General features: G+C 33.8%; 1 protein-coding gene across 12 annotated transcripts in view; it reads right to left on the bottom strand.

Moving 5' to 3' along the window:
• Positions 1-448: 448 nt before the first annotated feature.
• DTNA (dystrobrevin alpha) overlaps positions 449-21,277 on the bottom strand; it is a 135,979-nt gene continuing 115,150 nt past the window's right edge. For 3 of the 12 annotated variants that reach the window (XM_026699222.2, XM_087931219.1, XM_026699226.2), the window contains 10 exons: positions 19,374-19,480; positions 18,624-18,737; positions 17,833-17,929; positions 16,592-16,612; positions 12,222-12,381; positions 11,092-11,181; positions 10,102-10,270; positions 8,346-8,478; positions 6,729-6,777; positions 449-4,132 (listed from right to left, as the gene is read on the bottom strand). In XM_026699222.2, coding sequence (XP_026555007.1) covers positions 6,760-6,777; positions 8,346-8,478; positions 10,102-10,270; positions 11,092-11,181; positions 12,222-12,381; positions 16,592-16,612; positions 17,833-17,929; positions 18,624-18,737; positions 19,374-19,480 — 909 coding nt within the window. In that variant the 3' untranslated portion in view covers positions 449-4,132; positions 6,729-6,759. The remainder of the gene's footprint in view (positions 4,133-6,728; positions 6,778-8,345; positions 8,479-10,101; positions 10,271-11,091; positions 11,182-12,221; positions 12,382-16,591; positions 16,613-17,832; positions 17,930-18,623; positions 18,738-19,373; positions 19,481-21,277) is intronic. The other 9 variants (XM_026699220.2, XM_087931218.1, XM_026699223.2 and 6 more) reach the window with 3 other exon arrangements.

Genomic DNA, 21,277 nt, shown 5'->3' with positions numbered 1-21,277 from the left:
AATTTTATGCTAACAAATTTGAAATTTATAATTCTTTACTCCTCTTAATCTGTAAGAAATCCAAGACTCTCCTCCTCACCACCATAAGCCACCCATGCTGATTTTTAATAGTAGATCTTTTTTTCATCATGATATTTAAATTATAGATTTCCCTGTTTATTAATTCATCTGTAAATGTTTCAGTTCTAATAGGCTTTTTCAGTCTGACCGTTACATTTATCAATACTGTTCATTACAAGGTCATTACATCGGTCAATACTGTTGCTGGTGATCATACTTTTTGTGATAATCGTGTCATTCTGATGTTAGCAGTCTTAGATATTATTATTAAGATACATATGTACCTTCATATCCCTTTTTCTTAACAAATGTAAGAAATAATTCTGCTGGAATAGAGGAAAATGTATGTTGGATTCAGCATAAACAACAAGAAGGGAGACTTCAAGAATTACTTTTAAAAATTGTTTTTTAATGAAGAAATAATTCCATTCCAAAATATAGACACACAATTAAATAGTTTAATCACTTCAAAATATGTCCCCAATAGGCTTAACACACACACGCACGCACACACACAAAACAATACTTAACAGCAATACAAAAAACCCCATACAATAATAGTCCTGTTTACAATACCAATGGATAATGTAAAATTTGCAGTGTGTCAGATTGGTGTAAAATAACAGTAGTTAAAAACATCAGACAGTTAGTAGCTTCAAGATGTAATTCTTCATACTTTTTGGTTCACAAATAAATTTCTGTCTTGTCATTCAAGGTTCTGGCACTGAATTGAACCAACCTAACTGCTGCAACCTGCAGTTGTGGTATTTACAAGATATATCTACAGCAATTCCAAAGAACTTATAAGAATGGAGGAAAGTGGCTAAAGTAAAAGGCAGACATCTGTGCTAAATAATGATGCAACATTTTGTCTCATGCATATAAGAAAATACATATTATCACAACAAAGGCCACACACCTTTTAATGCAGTTTTAAAGTTAACATTACTACTTACAGAGATTCTATCCTCTCTTTTCTTTCAACATTCAAGAATCCTGCTATCTTCACATTCTAATTCCTGCCTCTTAATGATCTTTCCATTAACAATCCACAAAGAGTTTTGGGCTATAGTAATTAGCCATGAAAAATGATAAATGGCTATTTCAACCATTCCAGCAACTTTGAGGTTCGCCATCCAAACATGTTTAGCAAACAAAGACTCTATGGGCTAAAACATTGGCACATTTGGGACAAAACTCTCACTCAACTTCCTCTACAGGCTTGTTTCATTGTGCATGGAAATGTATGTCTGTAACACTAGCTTTGGGCCTGGATTCCTTGGGCATGCAAGTTGATGTACATCGGATAAGGACATCCACATAATATCTTATTCCGTTAGGTCTTATGACATCCCAGACAAAATACATAAACAGGTGATCTCATTAAGGCCTTTGTTAGTGAAGTTTTATGCAAGCATATCTTTATTCAAATTTTATACTCACACGTTGGCTAATGACCCAGGAGGTTGAGTTGCTGTGTTAGATGACGATAGTTTTGATTCCCAGATGCTGGATAGAAATCAGGAGAAAGTAATGTCCATACTGAGCCACTGTCAGCTTAACACTGGTTGATGTACAACTTTAGATTTTGGTTTTGGAGGCAAATGGAAAAGTGCTTTAACTTGGACTTCCAGAGTATAAGAGGCCATCTAGAGCTCTGCTTTGGGGAATCTATGCTGAAAACAGACTGAGAGAATGGTACATATGTTGTGATGACAATAAGTGTTGCACAGATTTTCCAAAGTTTAGACTCTTGTATGAGCTTTACATGCAATATGGGAGTGTAAATTAAGCACTATATCAGAGAAACACAATCACTACTCTAACTGTAGGTATCTAGCTGGATTTAGATCTTTTTAATGAAATTTTGCTTCTCTTTTAGAAATACTTGGCTGGAGTCCTGAGCTGTCAGCAAGAATTGCCAATATACTGTCTATTATTAACTGATGTGTGCTAGGCACTAATAGAGAGTAACCAGTTCCTGAGAGAAGGGCATAGGAGAGGTAAGTTGTCAAAAGTTATGTATCCACCATGTGAAGATGGTAGACACTACAGGAGTAAAGAGTAATTATTGCACATGTGGGGTTTCTGGGGTGTCTCTATGTAAACATTTTTTAAAAATTATTTTCTGCAGTTCTCTAAATTCTGTGATTTGACTCCATAGAGACAATGTTGAGAAAGACAGAAGAAGGAAGATGCCAGGAATAGCAATTATTTTAAGCATGAGTGAGAAAATAGCTAGAGTTATTTAATCCATAAATCTCTGATCTGAAGCCTGTCCCTTGTAGAAACAACAGAAAAATTCAGTTTTTAATTTGGACAATACAATATATAAGCAAGTTTAAGGAGTTATTATTCTTTTAACAATAACTTTGGATTTACATATTTGAGCTTTTTAAAATTCATGCTTAATGTTAAGTTGCATCATTAATAAAATATTGCCCTAAACACAACAATTTCTAAATCATTTGCTGTTTTCCTCAGGGCTAAAATTTGCTTGTAACTAATTTACTGTATAGAGAAAATAAGATTTGCAAAGTATCTTTTCCATATATAATCCTCGGGGAAGCAGTCTCCTCTCTATTATTTTTTAAATAGTATTTATTCAAAAGAGATACTGCTGTAATTACATAATGTATTATTTTTTTCTTTTTAGAAAGGACACACCTCCCGCCATGTGCTTTTCATATTTAGCAGATTACCCCATTTGTCCCCTGAAGAAAGTCTCTCTACTCATTCCAGGAGTGTCCAGAAGGTAAGATTAAAAAAAGGCAAGATGGCAGCCATGATAATGTGATGTTTATGTACCTTGCAAGATGTGCATGGTGGCCATCTTGATTTTTTCACAATACCCTGCAGATAGCCCTGGCCCATTTCCAAGAATGCACACAAAATAACAGGTGGCTGACTAAGGCAATGCACATTCAAAAATAAGAAAAGAAGTAATTGCAAGCAATCTTTTAAAGCCTGTACATTTAAAGCTGAAGGCCTCAACCAACAAGATATGAAAGATGGAGATAATGTGAAAGAAAGTGGTAAAACCGCAACAAAATAATTCAATGAAGATTATACAATTAGTTTAGGGATTTTATGGCACCTGTGGTTTATAAACAGCTTTAGTAACGAGTATTTCAAAACATAGTTCACAGTTTTAAGAAGATCTGTATTGATTTTAAAAACTAGATTCTATATAATTTGAATGTTGTATTTTGTATATGATTTCTATTTGGAAAGAAAATATTTACACTAACTTCTATGGCTGATTTGTTAAGATTATATTTTGAAAGAAAACATTCGTTAAGTTATGCAGTAGCCCTAAGTCATAGAGATACTTCTTAGTGCATTTTGTACAAGTTTGTTTTTAAATTTTCATTTATTTATTTTGCAGAAATATTAAAAACAAATTGCTATCCAAAGATGCAATATTGTAATATCAACATGTGTGCAATTCCTAGTAATATCTGTGAGAATTCTGCAAGTGTGGTTGGGTTCAGTATTGCAACTATAGTTCATTTTTGGGCTATAAATATGTACACACAGGAGTATATTTATTCAACGATAAATGCATCAATATATTTTTAAAAGTCCCTCCATGGAAAAACAATGTACAGTGTGTAGGAAAGTGTTCTAAAACCTTAAATTATTCGGAAATCAAACTCCTAATATAAACAGTACTGTCATTGTAAACTGAACAGGTTTAAAAGTATGTGCAAAGGGTTTCTATTTTGTTAGTACAGCCAGTGTTCTTCATCAATAATAAGCCATGTTACATACGATGCAGTTGATATAATTTAGCTTTTAAAAAAAACATGTTTTTTTTAATCCTCAAAAATAAAACACCTACAAACTAGAACTTGGCAAACAAAATAATTGTGCTACAGTCTGGAGACCTAGTTGGTTAGAGAGGCTGCACTTGATTTTTCACTTCTTTGTTGAAGCTGGCAGCTAGGCTATCTTTGTCATTAGTCGGAGTGTTGTCCTCTTCTTCTTCTTCTTCTTGTTCCTCTTCCTCCTTCTCTTTCCCCTCCTCAGTTCTTACATCACTTTCATTATCCATTTGACTGCAGCTTTCCTGTCAAGAAATGTTTTAATACTATTTATCACATTTCATAGAAATACACCAGCCCTATGTAGGCAGTGTACAAATGTGGAATACTCACCGTGTGAATACTCCTGATAAGCCCACCCCTCACTGTTACTTGGATTAGGCTACCCACCTGTAGACACATGATTCGACTTGTCTTAGTCACATTTTATTTTGCTCTTTACTCTTACAATTTTAGCTCTGCATATGCTAGCTTTCAGGATAGGTGCAGATTTTCTATTCTGAATGCACAGTAAAGCATGATTGGTAGGAGAGCAGAGTTACTAAAAAGACTATTCCAATTCATATAATACCTGAATAATATTATCATTAAACTTTTGTGTGTATGTGTGCTGTGAGTGTATCTTGAGTTCTGATCTGTGCATTTTTCTTAGCAGAATTTTTCAGAAGTGGTTTGCCATTATCTTCTTTTTAGCACTGAGAGTAACTTATCCAAAATTAACCAGCTGGCTTTGTATTTACAACAGGATTAAAATGGTCTTCTAATTTCTCATCTCATGTCTTTAATTCTTATCCCAAAATAGCTCTATATCATCAAAGCAATATATCCATTCATATCTATTAGCAAGTGAACAAAAATCTATCTGTTCTAAAGTAATACTCTATTCTACTACACATATGTATAGCATATAGAGCACATGCACATTTTTGGCAACATTTCCCGATTCTTTAAAAGATATCCACAAACAATGAATGGTAATAGAATGTTAACAATACATATAGATTATGGTAACTAGGTTTTCTTTGTTTAGGAAGGACATCATTTGAGAAAAGATGCATCATGTCATGAATTAAACTTAGGCCCCAAAAGGAGTTCCATCTGAAAAAGTTACTCCATAAATATTATGATCGATAAAAGTTGAAAGCCATGGGAAGATGGAAAAGTTATAATAGGACAAAAGTCATATTATCCATCTAGAAACATAATTGTGGCTTTAGAATTTAAATCCTGGAAATTAGCCTTCTTCAATATTATAGTACTAGATTACAGAACCACTTCCAGTACATGCTGGTTGAAAAATATGGGGTAATATTAGTAACATACCTGGAAAATATCAGGTTGTTGATATTTTTGACATGAAAAAACTCCAAGCATTATTAATAAAAATATAAAAAACTTATTAGCTTCTAAAAAAGGGATGGGAACAAGAATAGGTATCTTGTGTGGTTTGGTGATATAATTTTGGACAGAAACAAAATTGAAGCTCACTCCATATGATAAGTAGCTACTGGGAAAAAGCTGCCATGAAGTTAGCAGATGCATTTAGAAATGGCTTAGCTTTCCTACATCTTCACCCACTTTGACATTCTGGACAGAGTTCCAGATGAAGAAATATTTTGTTTGAGGCCAGATAATTTGGATTGGCAAACCAGATTAGACATGTATTCTGAAGGTCTTGCATATTGATAATGTTTCCAGGCTGATATTCATCTAAAAAAATAAAGCAGGCGTTGCTATTTCTAGCGCTTACAAAAAAGAAAATTAAAGCTCTGTCTACTAATATAATTCAGTATGATAATGATTCAGCAATATTAGTATTAAATAATTGCAGATAACTTCTATTGATCTATATGAAAATGAAAATCAGGTTGTATCTAGGTTGTATGTATCAAGATAATTCTGGCCTTTAAAAACTATATTAACTTAGTAGAATCTGAAAAATCATTATAGTTCAATTATGTGAGATTAAGTATTTTTTAAATAATCTTACACTTGCACTAAAGGCTCTTCCACAACATTTAAAAAAGGACTAGAATACTACAATTCAACCTTCTGTATTAATGTAAAATAAAGTATTAATATTCAAAATTACTCATTGTTTTTTTTAACAAACTCTGCCAAAAGCATTTTCATCTGTAATCCTTTGAATGACTAACTTCTTAGGTTGCACTTCATAATTTTTAACACGAGTGGCTTAAAACAAATTAGAAACCTTTGAATATCATTGACACTGACAAAATCATGATCAATTGCAAAATGCTATTTGCTTGGAACAGTTTACATCTCGCAACGGTACATTTAGCACCATCAAACATCTACCTATCCCAGATCTTTGGAAAGGACTTGATAGGTGGATAAAAATGCCAAATCCAGTCTAAACATCTGACCGACTCGGCTTTGAAACGTGTAGACACTAATTATGATACATGATAACCCACATGCAACTCATTTGCATCCAGAAAGCAGATTTATAATCTAAATCATTAAATCTAGTTTGAGAAGTTGTTTCATATCATTCTTTCCAAAGGTGGTATTCATTCTACCAAGTAGCATACTTGGCCCATTAACAGGCCCATAAAAACAAACCACATAGCCTATAATCCTTTCAATAGCTTTTCCAATGCTACATAATAGGAGCTTATTCTTATTTGACAATTACAGTTAGAATTGCAAAATAGTTACAGTATTGCAAAATGATTACAGTATTGCAAAATGATTACAGTATATTATAATATATTGGTGAAGGGAAAATGTGTCCTCTCCCCCCAACCCTGCATTCCAATCAGCATAATTGCTGAATGAAACTGATTGATATCAGTTTTAAACTAACTTAAAACTTACTTGAGAGGAGAGTGATACAAGGATAAGTTACTCATCCTTGTAAGCTGACCTGTAAAAAAGAAAGTGAAAACAGAAAATGTGAGCAGCCAGATCAGTGCATCGTTCTATAGAAAATGCGACTCAAGAGGAGTGAGAGGTTTCATATGGGCATGCAAGAATAGCTCACACCAAATGAAGAGGTTAGCATGCAAGAAGAAACTGTGAGAAGGTTGTTGCTGCAGAAAATGCTAGAAAGGATGAAGATCCAATTTGTTCTTTTGAAAGAAAATGGCATTTGAAAATGGCATTTGCTACAAGGCCCAACAAAAAAAGAGAAAGAAGATTGTCTGGTAATTCTTATTTTTAAATACTTTAGGCAGTTATGGGCAATCATTTCTCATTTATATTTGTAACTTTTACAATATACTCTTTTAAAGGACATGTACAAATGGTCCTAAAACTACAAATTTTCAACAGCATTTAAAAGTGCTTCCCAAGATAGAGTTAATTTGCTCATTAATCAGTATTCCTTACACATAGTGAAACAGAAAACACCTTCTTATATTTAGTCCTCTGATCTCTTTAATATTTCTTGTACATAAAATCCATATTCCCAATAAATAAGCATAATGCAGGCAGATTATCTGTTGGTTTAGTTAGAAGTGACATTTCAACAAACTATGCCAAGAACCTTAGACTTTAGCCTGATATCTATTATGCCAAAATAATGGCAGGCAGAGATTGCTATCTTTTTAAATTACTAGAAAATTTTAAAATACTAGAACATTGCTAGAATAAAATATTGCTGCTTGGATCCTCATATTATGCTGATACTTTATGAGATTCTAAGATTTGAGAAAAACTTGGTGAATATGATGGCTAGTAGCAGCTAAAGATTTGGCAGCTTGATTACACGCTGTTATTCATATATTTGTGAAATAGGTTGTATAATTGCATCAAAACAATTGTGCATCAGTGACCTGTATGTTCTACAGTTTTACCACTGTCAGAAGTTATGCTATTATTAGTATCTGATGTAATTTCTAGGGACTTTGTGAACTAGATCACTGGGTTTTTTTTTGATAATGTCTTTGCCCACATTGAGAGAGAATAAGATTCCTACTACTATCAAGTATACTAGTTGCAGCTTTCTTTAGTGGGCCATACAATTGGACTAATCTCCTTTGCTTATTTGCATGGTAGATGATAAGGTTTTAATTTAAAATTATTTATTTTGCTGAAGAAAAGACACTGTATTTAAGAAGATTTTAAATATAATGAAAGTTCTACCTTTGGAGATTAAGTCTTGATGGCTCATTCACACATGCAAATTACTACTTCCTTTCACAGTATAAAAATGCCAAGAATGCATGTGTGAACACCCACCTACTCTCAAAGTTATTTTGTGATGCACACTGTTGACAGAGCATGTTACTAGAATTTGTGATGCACCAACTAACAGCTTGTGAAGGTTAATGTCAGCCTATTAATTTCAGTACAAAAAGTACTTCCTGATTATTCACAGAAACATGAGTGCATCTCACTATTATTTGAAATCTACACTCTTATCACTACATTCTTCCAAAAGAAATAAAATCTAGGGTAGGTACTTTTGTTGAGTTCTTATCTTATTTTTACCTGATATGCTTCATCTTGCAATTTCTGCTTCAAATACTCCTCCATCTTGAGTTCATTCTCTAGTTGGCAGACTGAATCATTTTCATAGTTCTCATCATCAGCTCTAACATAAGAATCTCCATCTTCTGTAACCCTAAACACAATTATTAATAAATAGGGTTGTGCAATTACTGCCTGACCTACTTCGTACATAGATACTTCTATGTGAAAGCAGTAAGTTCCATCTTATCTTAGTCTAACTTTGCAGAAGTGGTGGTGGGCAGACATAATATACAGCCCACACCAAGTCATTTATTTTGTGGAATGTGAGCTTAGAAAAATGCGGTACCTTTTTTCATAATTTAACTTTTGTAAAGCAGATTGCCTAGAAAGTCCTTTTTGAAAATCAGAATAGAATGAAAGTAGTAGAAAATTCAGGGCACTGTGAAGATTCAGGGATGAAGTAGGGAGCTCTTACAGTGGCTTTTGTGAGTTCCCATAGAGTGAATTCTAATGCTGATTGTGATTTTATACTGATTATGGTAGCTTTCATATGTTTGTACATTATTTTTTAACATTCTGTTGTTTTTATTTTTTATGACCCTCTCAGAATGGCTTAGATGAGTCATATAAATCAATTAAATAATAATAGTAATATGCAGAACTCTGTATTTCAGAAAAGTATGAATTATCTGGTGGACTACCAGTTTGGTATGCTGTGGTGAATATCAGAATGTTTGGTGCCCAGAACTGGGAATTATATGCTTTTACATCCTGTAAAAGCACCTCTTAATATTTTTCCTTTTCAGTAGAATGGCATGAAACATGTAGAACAAATTCAATTGTTATCAGAGAAGAATGCAGTCCAATTTCAGTTTACATCGGTGTTTCTCAGTCTGAGGAATTTAAAGATGTGTGGACTTCAACTTCCAGAATTCCCCAGCCAGCCAAGTCCACATATCGTAAAGTTTGTTATCTTGAGAAAAACTGATCTTTTTGACTTATGGTACCTGCTTGATTTGCAATGTTTCCAGAATGTGATTGCCAGGGCAATCTTAGCCCTTCTTCACCCTTTCTATATTGAATTTATCTCCTGATATTGCCTAACTAACATACCCTAAAATGCCCACACACATCTATCCATTTGAGTACCATTTTAAAAAACCAAAACCAGTAAGAAAATATATATTAAATATATTATATTTTAGATTATTACTTACATTAAAATGTTTAAATCATTTATTAAAATTAATTGTTGGGGGCATAAATGTATGAAGGAGGACTAATACAAAAAATACTGTCCTTTAAAAAAAGATTGGAATATAATATTCTAGTAAAGGGAAATTTTCCATTTCCTGTATCTAACCTAAAATCACAGCAGTATCCTGATCTTCAGCAGAAAACAGTCCACTCTTCTCAAAGGAAATAAAAAACTGCACCCAATTTTGGCATATTTTCTGAAATGCCCCTTTGAATGGATTCAAATGATCTTCCTAAAAACGACTTGGCTGTTGTTTAGTATATATTAATTATCAACAACTTTCATCCTGAGTTCAAATAGAAAAAGCATTGCAAATTGTTTTTTTCACCAAAATTTTACTAGAGTTTTATATTGTAGTTCATAAGTCACCCTTTATTGCTATCCTTGGCAAAATCTTTAGTTTAAAAAGCATCCCAATATGAAATGGAAACTTAATTTCTCAAGCTTTGAGTGCCTTATTGAAGACAAGAAAAAGATAGAAATCAAAGAGAAGGCAAAACAGGATGGAGTACCCACAGGTCACTGCGAATGGTTCCAGTAGCAGCTACATTGTGAAGATATCCTGGCTTCCGGGCATGGATTTGTGCCAGGAAAGCCTTTTCAGAAGTTGGTGATGGAACAAGATCATCAAAATGAGTCCGACCAAACTCTGAATCCACATTACTTTCTGTCTCACTTCCAACTTCTGTATGAAGAAATAGGTTGGTATGATAATTATATCTTTCTCTCCTATTTCTAGCATGCTTCTCTCCTGTTTTTATTTTTAGCATACTGCACATAGCCATCTTAGATTGCTAAAAAAACCACCACATTGTCTACATTAAAAAACATGCAGAGCAACTTTCACTTTTGTACAGTTGAAACTTGCCATTTATTACAACTTCCCATACACAGGCAAGTAAAGCTTTTACTTGTCAGGTGGGGTGACTCAGTGTACCCAGTATCCCTAAATTAAAAAATGAATATGCTAATAACTGGGTAAGCTATTAAGTGAGGTATTAACAGTTAGTTACATCACTGGATTGCCTGTTATTATAATACTGATGCATTAACCCTTGGACAGTGTTGTTGTATAAAGAAACCAAACAGCATTGACTTTCTGTTTAGCAAGAAGACACATTGCTGCATTTGAATTCATTTGAGTTAGTTCAATTATCTTCAGTGAGCTTTACTTTTTTTAAACATTTCAGTAGCATCTGTCATTACAACAGGTATCAAGGCTGTACTCTACATAAATATAATTTTTAATAAGGCAAACAAACGCTTATTTAGTAGCCATAAAAATTAACAAAAATCCCAGGTATTTAAAAAGCACTGGAAATAAATAAATATCACAAAATAAAATGCTGGAAAAAGAAGGAATCTTGTCCTGAAAAGACTGTAAGTCAGTAGTTCAAACTGTTAACTAGTAGCTTAAAATATTTTGCAGCACATTTTTCTAGATAGCAGATCATCTTTAATCTATATTAAACCAATATGAAACACTTATGCTTTAAATCATCAGACCTGAATTTAATTCTTTCACGAGAGAAGACATGGTATTGGTGATTGAATCAGCAGCTACCAACAAGTCATTTCTTAAATTTCTTCTTGTACCTAATCAATAGAAAAGCAAAGTGCAAAATATTTTTAGCAATGTTTTGAGATTTTTGTATACATTTAACAAGGCAAAATAATAAATGATACAAAACTCAATTAAGAAAACAATTTAAAATTTATTAATTTTAAAAATGTGTTTAGGTAGTTTTTATAGCAGCATAAACTCAGAGTACCTACACTACACATGTATTAATTTCTTTATGACCTCTGCAGAATAGATTGGTTTTAATAAGATTAATTAGTTTTGAACTGGCAAACTTTTTTAGGTAAGTGGAGTAATGCTCCTGTATCAAGAAATAAGTACTATAGTACTAATAATATAGGGGCAGCATCTGATGGGAGAAAGTTAGATTTGAGTTGTAGGAAAAATCTATCTGAATTCTGTGCCTTCTTTATGAAAAATTAAAGAGAAATTATTTATCAAATGACCAGTGATCAGCCAACTGTTGTTTTTAGTTCTAAGTTGTTTGTGTGTTTAGTTCTAGGATGCTCGTGCATTTTTGTAGGGATGTATGATGAAATTATAACTGTCTGGGGTAGACAGCATGAAAATAATATCCAACAGCTTGGCCTCTGAACTACTTGGATCCATATTGTAATAGGACCTTGGAAGCCAATGTAGAAGCCTCCGGACTGTTGAACAGTTGGCATGAGGAACAATAACTACAAAGCACAGCTTATAATAGCACATTATAAATAAGTACAAATGCTATTGTCTGAGAATAAAATGCATTTCTATGTACATTTGCCAATAAAAGATGCTGTGTCTATTGCAGATAATTTAGAAAGCTGGACATTAGATTGGAAGAATTTTTTCTCCTATTATTTTATTATGCTGCAATAAAAACTGTTTTTTTTTTCATTTCTCCTCTAGTCTGTCATTAATTGTCCTCTGATGCTGCTTGTCCCAAATATAAGCTTTGAATTACTTGATTAATTATTTTAAGAAAGTTTTCAGAGAGTTTTAATAGAAATGCAATGAGGAAAGATGCTATGGATTACCAATTTTTCACCAGAAGGACTGTTTGTACTATTACCTTGTGCAAAAGCTTCTTGCACATCTCCTCCCACCCCTGTCAGAGAATCTTGTGGTGTGTGGGCTGGAGTTGAGCTGGCAGATGCAGATCTGATAGGCATCGGAATTGGCCGACTGATTGTGTGGCTGGGAGATGAGCGAGGAGAGCCTGCCCCTTGAGTCTAGGGGGAAAAGGAAACCATGAGTGGTCCAGGATGAAGTAGAGAAGATACTTCTGTCCCACCCTCTCCAATTATTTCTCTGTTGTAGAAAAGAATCAGAATATGCCCCTGCTGGATAGTGTTACCATCCTGATGGAAAATGAATGGATCAATATATTATTAGTTCCTAGGACCAAAACCACATATACTAAAACGGAGATGATCAGAAACATAGGGAAAAAGGATTGGTGCACTTGCCCAGAGTCCTAAAGATCACACTGACATATTAATTTAAATTGTCCCAGCTGAAATGCAAAAAAGTATTTCTTTTTGATGTTTCCCTTTTCCATTGCCTGAAAGTTAAACAGCAACAACAAAAAGACAAATCAAATAGAAATTATGTTTTTCTTTTGCCTTAGTTACCTGGCAGCAGCAATGGAGAAAACTGTTGGACACCACACTGTTGAGTCATGAAGGAAGAGGTATTGAATTCTATGGATTATGTTATGTTAGACCTTAGAGGTAAAGTAATAAAACTGATAAAGTAAGTAAAGTTGTCGTAGGGATGTTTTTATTACTTTCCATGGAACTGAGTGTTTCTATATCATCAATGGTCCCATACCTTATGTTTGTGAAAATGGAAATTAAGGTTGGAGTCTCATGACCTCTAACTAAAAAGCAAGCTACGTTATATTCCAGCTATCCTACTCCAAACAGACGGGAAATGTTCTGGTATATTTGGACAGAAGTCAGAATCCAGTCTACAAATTGCCATTACCTTCTAACCCTAACCCCTAACCCTTTTTAATTTAGTTTAATCAAATTCACATAATGATTACTTGTTTCCTTATCATGCAGATATATTTACTGTATTTTCTTGCTGTACCTTATTCATATTATATATAGGCAGTGTAATCAGACATGTTTACATTTACTAAGAAAAAATCTGTTCCCCCATTCTTAACACATTTATTTATTGATTGATTGATTGATTGTATGGCATTCTTAATACAAAATAACTGTTTTTTGTCCTTGGTATATAGCTCCCTCTGCTGGAACCTAGGATAACTTATAATATAGAATTTTGTAATCAGTAACCTACACAAAATAACTTTTAATAATTCTGAAATGCTTAGGGAACATCATTTTATGAATACAGGAAATAATAATAATACACCATTTTTTAATTATTATTATGGTTTGTTGCACAATCTATATAGTTGACTGCAATGAACCATAATATCTGAAAAATGATTTGTTAATTGGAAGAACAATGGCCAACATTTGAAAGATATAGAAGAAAAAGCTGATAAAAAAAATTCCACACGGATTTGATTAATATCAGGAATGTTAAAGAAAAAAACCTGAAGGCTTCATTTTAGGAGCTAAAAAAGACTAATTGCATGAATATGCAACAAACAATAGCAATGTCACCTTTGTAATAAAAAGGATGAAACAAACAATTGACCATTTGATTACTGCTGCAGCAAAATTTCACAGTCTACAAGTGATATCATGACTGGATTGCTAGAATTATTCACTGGAAACTTTGCTAGAGATTTGGATTTTAATGTAGTAGACATTTCCGGAGCTGTCAAGTTGAAAAGGTTTTGGAAAATGAGCAGGTTAAGATTTTATGAGACTTTAAGAGCCAAACAAACAAACATAGTGTTCATAGCAAGGCTAATACAACAGGTACTAAAAAGAAGAAAGTCTAGTTCACGAATGTTGCTATTCTAGGTAATGCTAGGATTGAGGAAAAACAATTGAAAAAAATTATGAAATATTAGGAATTTCAGATCAAAGTTGAATAATTATGGAAGAAATCTGTTGTTATATCAATCGTGATTGGAGCCTTCAAAGTTATACTAAAAGGACTTCCTCAATATATGGAAATATTGAGCACCTCTCAAAAAACTCCACCCTGCTTGGAACTGTCCATATTCTTAGATGCTACCTTAATAATTCTTAGATCAGGGGTGTCAAACTTGTGTCACCACAGTGTTGTCACCTGACGTATCATAACTTTTTTCCCCTTCACTAAACCTGGCATGGGTGTGTCCAGCATGTGACACATCTGGCCTGAAGGCCACGAGTTTGACAGCCCTGTCTTAGATTGTTGGTTCGGACTTGAATTATTACGTTTCCACCAGTGTGAATCTAACTGTAGATTACTCACACATAATAATATCATATACCATGTAAATGCATTAATACATAATTTACATACCATGTTTTATACATCATTTATATATACCATACAATATATTGATACATAATATAAAACTTCTGTAATGTTATAAATTTTTGTCCTCTAAAAGAGTGTGCAAATAGGGATAAAAATAGATGTTTATCACAACACATGTAACTGACATAAAACCCTCTTACTGTTGATTTTTTCACATACTTTTGTGCTTGCAAGGAGGCAGGTTTAAATATAGAGAGAGACGAGTTTTGTATTGCAATTGACTAGAAACAGCTAAAGAAATGAATGTGCTTCGTATCTATGAAAGTGATGCTGCAGTTGTAGTCTTGGAAGGATTCGGATTTCCCAATCATCATGGTCCCTGGAGGAAAATGCTAAGACATGTAATGTTAACCCACGCAGAATCAAGATTAGAGAAAGCTGCTATGAGGGTAAAATATACACAAGCAACTCTACAATATTGAAATGCGCATATAAATGGAACGCCGTTCATTTGCCATTTGATTTCTGCCACCAAAAGTTGTATGTAAGATGTGCTCAGAGCAGGTTATAGTGAAATTTTGCTGAACAGATTTTCTTACATGGATCAATGTGAAATAAAGAGTGGGTTAGCTTTATTCTTCCTGTAATACGGTATTATATATTTTTTCTTCCAGTTCTATATCTTCTGGTTGGCTGGATGTTTATTATGATTAGCTCCTTGGATATTTTTAGGAAAGAGGTTATAGATAATTTAAACCAAAGAAAATAAAAAACAATAGTGTTGCCAACTACTTCATAACTATATCTATATAAATTGATTTCATTACCATGATATGATCCACAATAGGCAGGAGTTATACCTTAAAGGACAACTTGCTCTTAAGATATCAATGATGGGGTTGATACTAGACTTGCTAGTTAAAACATACAAGGTCATTAATTTCCCATGTTCCTTGAACACAATTTTTGAACTTGAAAACACAACGGAGTGCAAAACACCTCAGCATAGCAATTGAATCATTCTGTGTTTAAATTAATGTAGATTTCAAGATGGTCTATAATTATTGCTGCATGCTTAAACAGAATACATTAAAGAAAGTAAAACAGTATCACACTGGCCTTAATACTTCATATGTTTATGAAGCTGATTCTATTTTTCCAAATTCTTTTACTCCATAAAACTTCAACAATGCAATTATTTTACAGTTTTTAGTCATATTAAGCATTAGCAAGGTTTTTTTTTTAACCTCTAAAATACATTTTGCCAAAATATAATAAGAGCAAATATTGACATAACAGTGACTCAGTGCTTCGACTTGCGTCTTTTGTCAGTGAGCGAGTATGCCTTCAATTGCACTGAACGGAAAATCAAAGTTCAGCTTTGTTGTAATTGGGAAACCTCTCACAGTACCTCTTGACCAATTATTAAAGTACAATTTAGTAAATGCATGGAGTTAGTTATTCGCTGATATTAATATATTTACAAAGGGCATGCAAATTGTGTCTCAACAGAAAAAAAAACCTTTATGAATCTATGTTTGAAATTTTTCTTGAATTATTAGCCTGCATGCGTTCTTGGGAAAGAAGAATGTGAACTGAATATTAGATCAGATGGGACTTTCCTGTTTCTGTAAAGCTCTTATTGCCTCATTAGAAGTTATTACAAGTGATTTATTTGGAGAAATAAAACCAGGCACACCAGGTATATTTATCAGCAACCTGAATATTCCTGCACTATAAGACTCATATGCTACTATGGTTTGCATAGGGTTATTACTGTTTAATGACAAAGTGCTTTTAAGTCAATAGAAAGCCATGCAGATCTTTTACATTTTTAGCGACATCCCAAGAAAACCATCTCGTAATTAGATGAATGAATATAGTACCTTAATTCCTTAGATAAATGGTTAAAGGCATGCAAGATAGTGTTGTTTAATTGAACACAGCAGTATACACATTTTATGTTCGTGGATTTGCAGCACACATTTGGATCACAAGAACACTCTCTATATGTTAGTGACATTGACAGGCTAAATAACTTACTCCCTGCTTCAATTCTTCTTCCTAAAGAAAAATTGGATGATCATGAATTAGATGAATCTAACTTTGGAGAAGAAGATAAAAGAGAAGTGAACTGTAGTGCAACGAAACCGAAGTGCTATTGCCAGCAACAGTGTGCAACTCTCACAATTTTGAGAGGGTGGCAACATAAATATTAACCAAAGAGAATAATAAATAGTATCAATGCCTTCATGCCCTGTTGGTAAAGGTTTTTTTTCTTCAGCCGTATACTTTAGGGGAGAAAAGTAGGATGTTGCATGCTTGGGGCATAACACAAAGCTGCAACCTTCGGGCAGTACCTTTTCCTCATCCATCTCCATTATTCCTCTTTAACTTTTCATCTCTTTAATAATTTCTTTCTTATTTAGCAGACTCCAAGGGAAGGGACAGATTTTTTCCTGCAAAGTAGTCTGGGCTGATTCCTTGCAAGCAGCTCTGAAGACTAGTCTGAAGTCTTATGGATGCACATTTCCATTCTTCAAATACCTGTTTGACTACTTTCAGAACCAGTCTTTCAGATTCAGTGTTTATGCCCTAGTAGCATTTATGTTTTCAAAAAAATAATTTCTGAAAATTCAGTTCCCAAAGAAAATTTACTCCAAATTTTAACATTCAGACACACAATTTATATAAGATGCAGGAAAACTGGCTAATAGCCATTTCTTTGAACAATTGCTGTGATTCTATTCTGAGAGTACTAGGATCAAACCCTCCTCATCTTCACAGTTTATCTCTAGTAAGTCAAGGAGGGCTTTTGCCAGTTTAGGCCAGGTCTAAAATGTTATATTTTCAAGAATTCCAAATAATTACACATAGCCACCTCCGCAGCTTATTTTCTTCTCAGGAGCATTAATACTTTTATATTAATCATTCTTCAGATTACTTGTGCTGAAGAGATTGACAAAAGACATAAATTAGATTCTTAACAGCACTTGGTATCTTCAAGGAGCAAGGAGGTAATTCTTTATTTGCAGAAAAACACCACCAAATAAACTCATGACAATAATCAAACTGCAAGTCAGCACTAAGGCAATTATATGAGTTTTATTTAGAGAACAAAAGCAAATGATTGCTGTAGCAAGTGAGGAACATATCTGACCACAAACCTCTCTGCCTATCTGTAGAATGGATAGAATGAAAATGATGATACCATAATAACATTGTATTGTCTTCCTTTTTTTGCAATTTTATAGACCTATTTTGCTTAATATAGTGCATTTTACCTTGAGTAGTTTCATGAGGCCTTCTAACTGAACCATGAGTTCTCTTCGGCTTTCCTGAAGAGCTGACATCCTCTGCTCCAACTCATCTTTCCTCTGTCTAAACAATAGTGAAGATGAAAGCAGTGCATAAACATGAGGCAGAAAGTCTGCATTTGCAACTGAGGTATATGACAATCTGAATATAAAAGCTGTACTTGATTTCCTATGTGGATGGATCTTCCAACTGAGACAGGAACTGGTGGGAACAACAGCAATAATCCTCTATTCATAAACACATCAGCATGCTTTACTTTTACCATTTCTCTGACAGTATAGGGTGTCTTAGGAGGTCTTCATTGATTTTATCTTCACAAAAATAATTCTGCAAGATGGATTTGATGCAAAGCCATCCAGTGAGCACGGACCTGAAACTTGTTCTCCTAAGTCTAATGTTTTATTTGTAATGTATAGTCTTGCACTGGCTCTATGTCCATTTTAAACTTGATGTTAAATTATGCATTATTTCTTTTGGCTCTTCAAACAGAGCAACTGGTTTTATTCAACCTTAGTGGTAAAGTAAGGATAACTGTTATTTGTATTCAAAATGTTAAAGAAAGTTGCTCTACAAAGGGATATGTGCTTCCATTGGAATATTAAAATAATGAATATTCTCTCTTGTACGTTTAAAAATGGACACAGTAATTATTTGTTTCACAAAATGGACAGTCTTACATAGACTTAAACAAAAAAGACAAGAGGTTTTACACTAAATGTGACATATCTACCTCACCACATCTCATTCGAATATTTACCTCAGGAGGCGAAGTTCTGCCAGGAGTGTAGGGTTTTGTGCTGCTTTTTCTGGGGTGGTCTGAGATGCCTGCTCATGTTCAAGCCGCAGCCTGTGAATCTCTTGTAAGATTTCTCTGGCATAAAAAGAGAGAAAATAAAAAACAGTGATAAATATGTTTTTTTTTCTATGAGAAAAGTTGTTTAACACAGAACATTGCAAATAATGTCAACTAATTTGAGATATTTATAGATACTCTTCTGGATTTTAGGGAGAAAATCACAGCACTCAGATAAACTTTTAAACTTTTAAAGTTGCTCTTCTGACAACCAACCCTTTGCTCTCCATCCAGTAACTCTTAAAAAATTGCCACAGATGTAATTCAAGAAGTTGCTGCCCAAGACTAACACTGCAAAAATTGATCAGGACTAGAGCTCTCAATCACCAGCACACACATTAGAATGGCTGAGAATTCTGTCTAGTCACTTCACAAGGCTGAAAGATTAAGTATTATAGGTTAAAAGTGGCTGGCCTCATGGCACTAGATCTCATGGTTTCTAAATTGATGCCTTAATCACTATATTAAACTGGTGATATTGTAATATCAGCATATTATTTCTCCTTCAACCCTGCTATTTTCTTTCTTTCTCTCACTTTCTCTTATGAAATCATGTGTTTTCTGAAGAAAAGGGATGACAGATTTCTATCACAAGAATCTTAAATGTAAGACATACATTACAAGATTCTTGTAATGTGGGTTTTGGGACTTTACCTGTTCTTATTTTCAAGTTCTGCAATAAGCTGTCGTTGTTGCTTATTTGCATCAATAGAAAATGAAATATCTGGAGTGCCTCTTTGTTGTGGTTGCTGTTGCGGCTGCTGTAAAACAGATTGAACATGTTACTACATATATATGTAAATGAATATTATTTAAAGGAAAAAAAAACTGTAGTTTTGTCCCTTAATATACCTAAGTATATTGCTCATAAGCATAATGTCATAGCTAAGTCTCTGGTTTCAGAATTCACTTTAGCTGAGATTTTTATATATTTGACATATAATTTCTCTCATTTCACCTCTAATTTATAGTGTAACTGTAAGGACTGGCAAATTTTAATAGAAATCTTACCTATCTAGAGTAAGGGCAGAACTAGGCTGTTTCCATAGACATTGTGAGCTATTCCCATAGACATCTGAACTTAAGTCTGTGTGAAGGAGTCTTTTGTTTTATAAGGCAGCAAAATGGTGAATGCAAATGAGGCATCTGCTGCACCTTCATTTGTTTCACTCTAGCTGGTGGCGGTGGCAGGAGCCATCTGAGCAGCCCCTCCTCCCTGACCTACTCCCTGCCTGGATAACCAGCCAGCGCAAAGCCTCGACATTCTCCTCCTCCTCCTCGTCTTCCCCGCTCAAGCGGATAACTGGTTCTCCAGAACTCAACAAAAATTAGTTACCGGTTCTGGTGAACCAGTGCTAACTGGCTGAATACCACCACTGCAAAGAGGGGGTACAAAGTTGTTGCAACTGCCTTAGGAGTAACTTGTATTATAATCTATTCAGTGATCTGTAGCTTCTTCTTTGGTTTTCTAGGCTTGAAGTTAAATCTTAAGGAACAGCATCTTAAGGGAACTCCTTATATATAATATTTCGAATAAGAAAGCACAAGCAAATGAGATACACAATGATGCAGGTGTGCATAGTAGACACCCGCATCCACATTTTACCACCCCAAAAAGATCCAAAAATATCACAAAAAATAAAGGGAAATAATTAAATGTGAGGAAATGATCAGAAGCCTCTTTGAAAGTTTTTACAAATTGGACAACAAATTTCACTATAGCATTAGGCAATCATCCATTGCCTAATGCCATCCAATAATTTCTATTTTCCAATGAGTTGCTATATAATCAATAACTTGCTTGTGGCAAGAATTTATTCCAGACATTGTATGGATAACTACATAATGTTGTTTGTTTATCTGAAGTCTAAGGCTTTCAAACCAACTCCAAACTTTTAACAATAAAGTACAGATAATTTTTCTGAGGCACAGAAAAACTATGGTATCTTCATTATGTACCAGAGAAATTTCAAAACACACAGGGGTGAAAAAAAAAAAAGCCCACCTGCTACTTAAAGGCCCTTTTGCCCTGAGGCTACATTGTTGGGTGAGCTTCTCCCTTTGTTGTCCCTGCAATATCAAATCTCCAGATCTCTTAGTTTACACTTAGAAATTGCATCTGCATCAGTGGACCTCCCAAAGCTACCAATTGTTTTTTCTTTAAGATGAGAAGTCTATTTTCTAATACTACAAAGAAATTAAGTAAATGAAGCTTGAACTCTCTCAAAGTCTTGAAAGAAAAAAGAAGCAAAGACAAACAGTCTCAAAAGCCCAGCCTTAGCAACACCAAAGACTGCGTGCAAAGCAAGAAGCGAGATTTTTTTTTTCTATCTCACAGAAAACTTCTAATAGGACAATTTGTTTTGCTCTTTAGAATTTGCTAGGTCTTATTTATTTGGTTATTGGTACTAATAATTGTCATTTGTTTATTTTACATATAAATTCATACCCTGCTTTTAAGGGCAAAAATAAAATTTGAAAAGCAATGTCATTTGTTTATTTTACATATAAATTCATACCCTGCTTTTAAGGGCAAAAATAAAATTTGAAAAGCAATG

This window comes from Pseudonaja textilis, chromosome 3 (genome assembly GCF_049901715.1).
Source record: "Pseudonaja textilis isolate UNSWEBS1 chromosome 3, rPseTex1.2, whole genome shotgun sequence".
In the NCBI taxonomy this organism is placed as follows: Eukaryota; Metazoa; Chordata; class Lepidosauria; order Squamata; family Elapidae; genus Pseudonaja; species Pseudonaja textilis.
The sequence above is the reverse complement of the archived record's forward strand: the minus strand, read 5'-3'. Positions and strand labels throughout refer to the sequence as shown.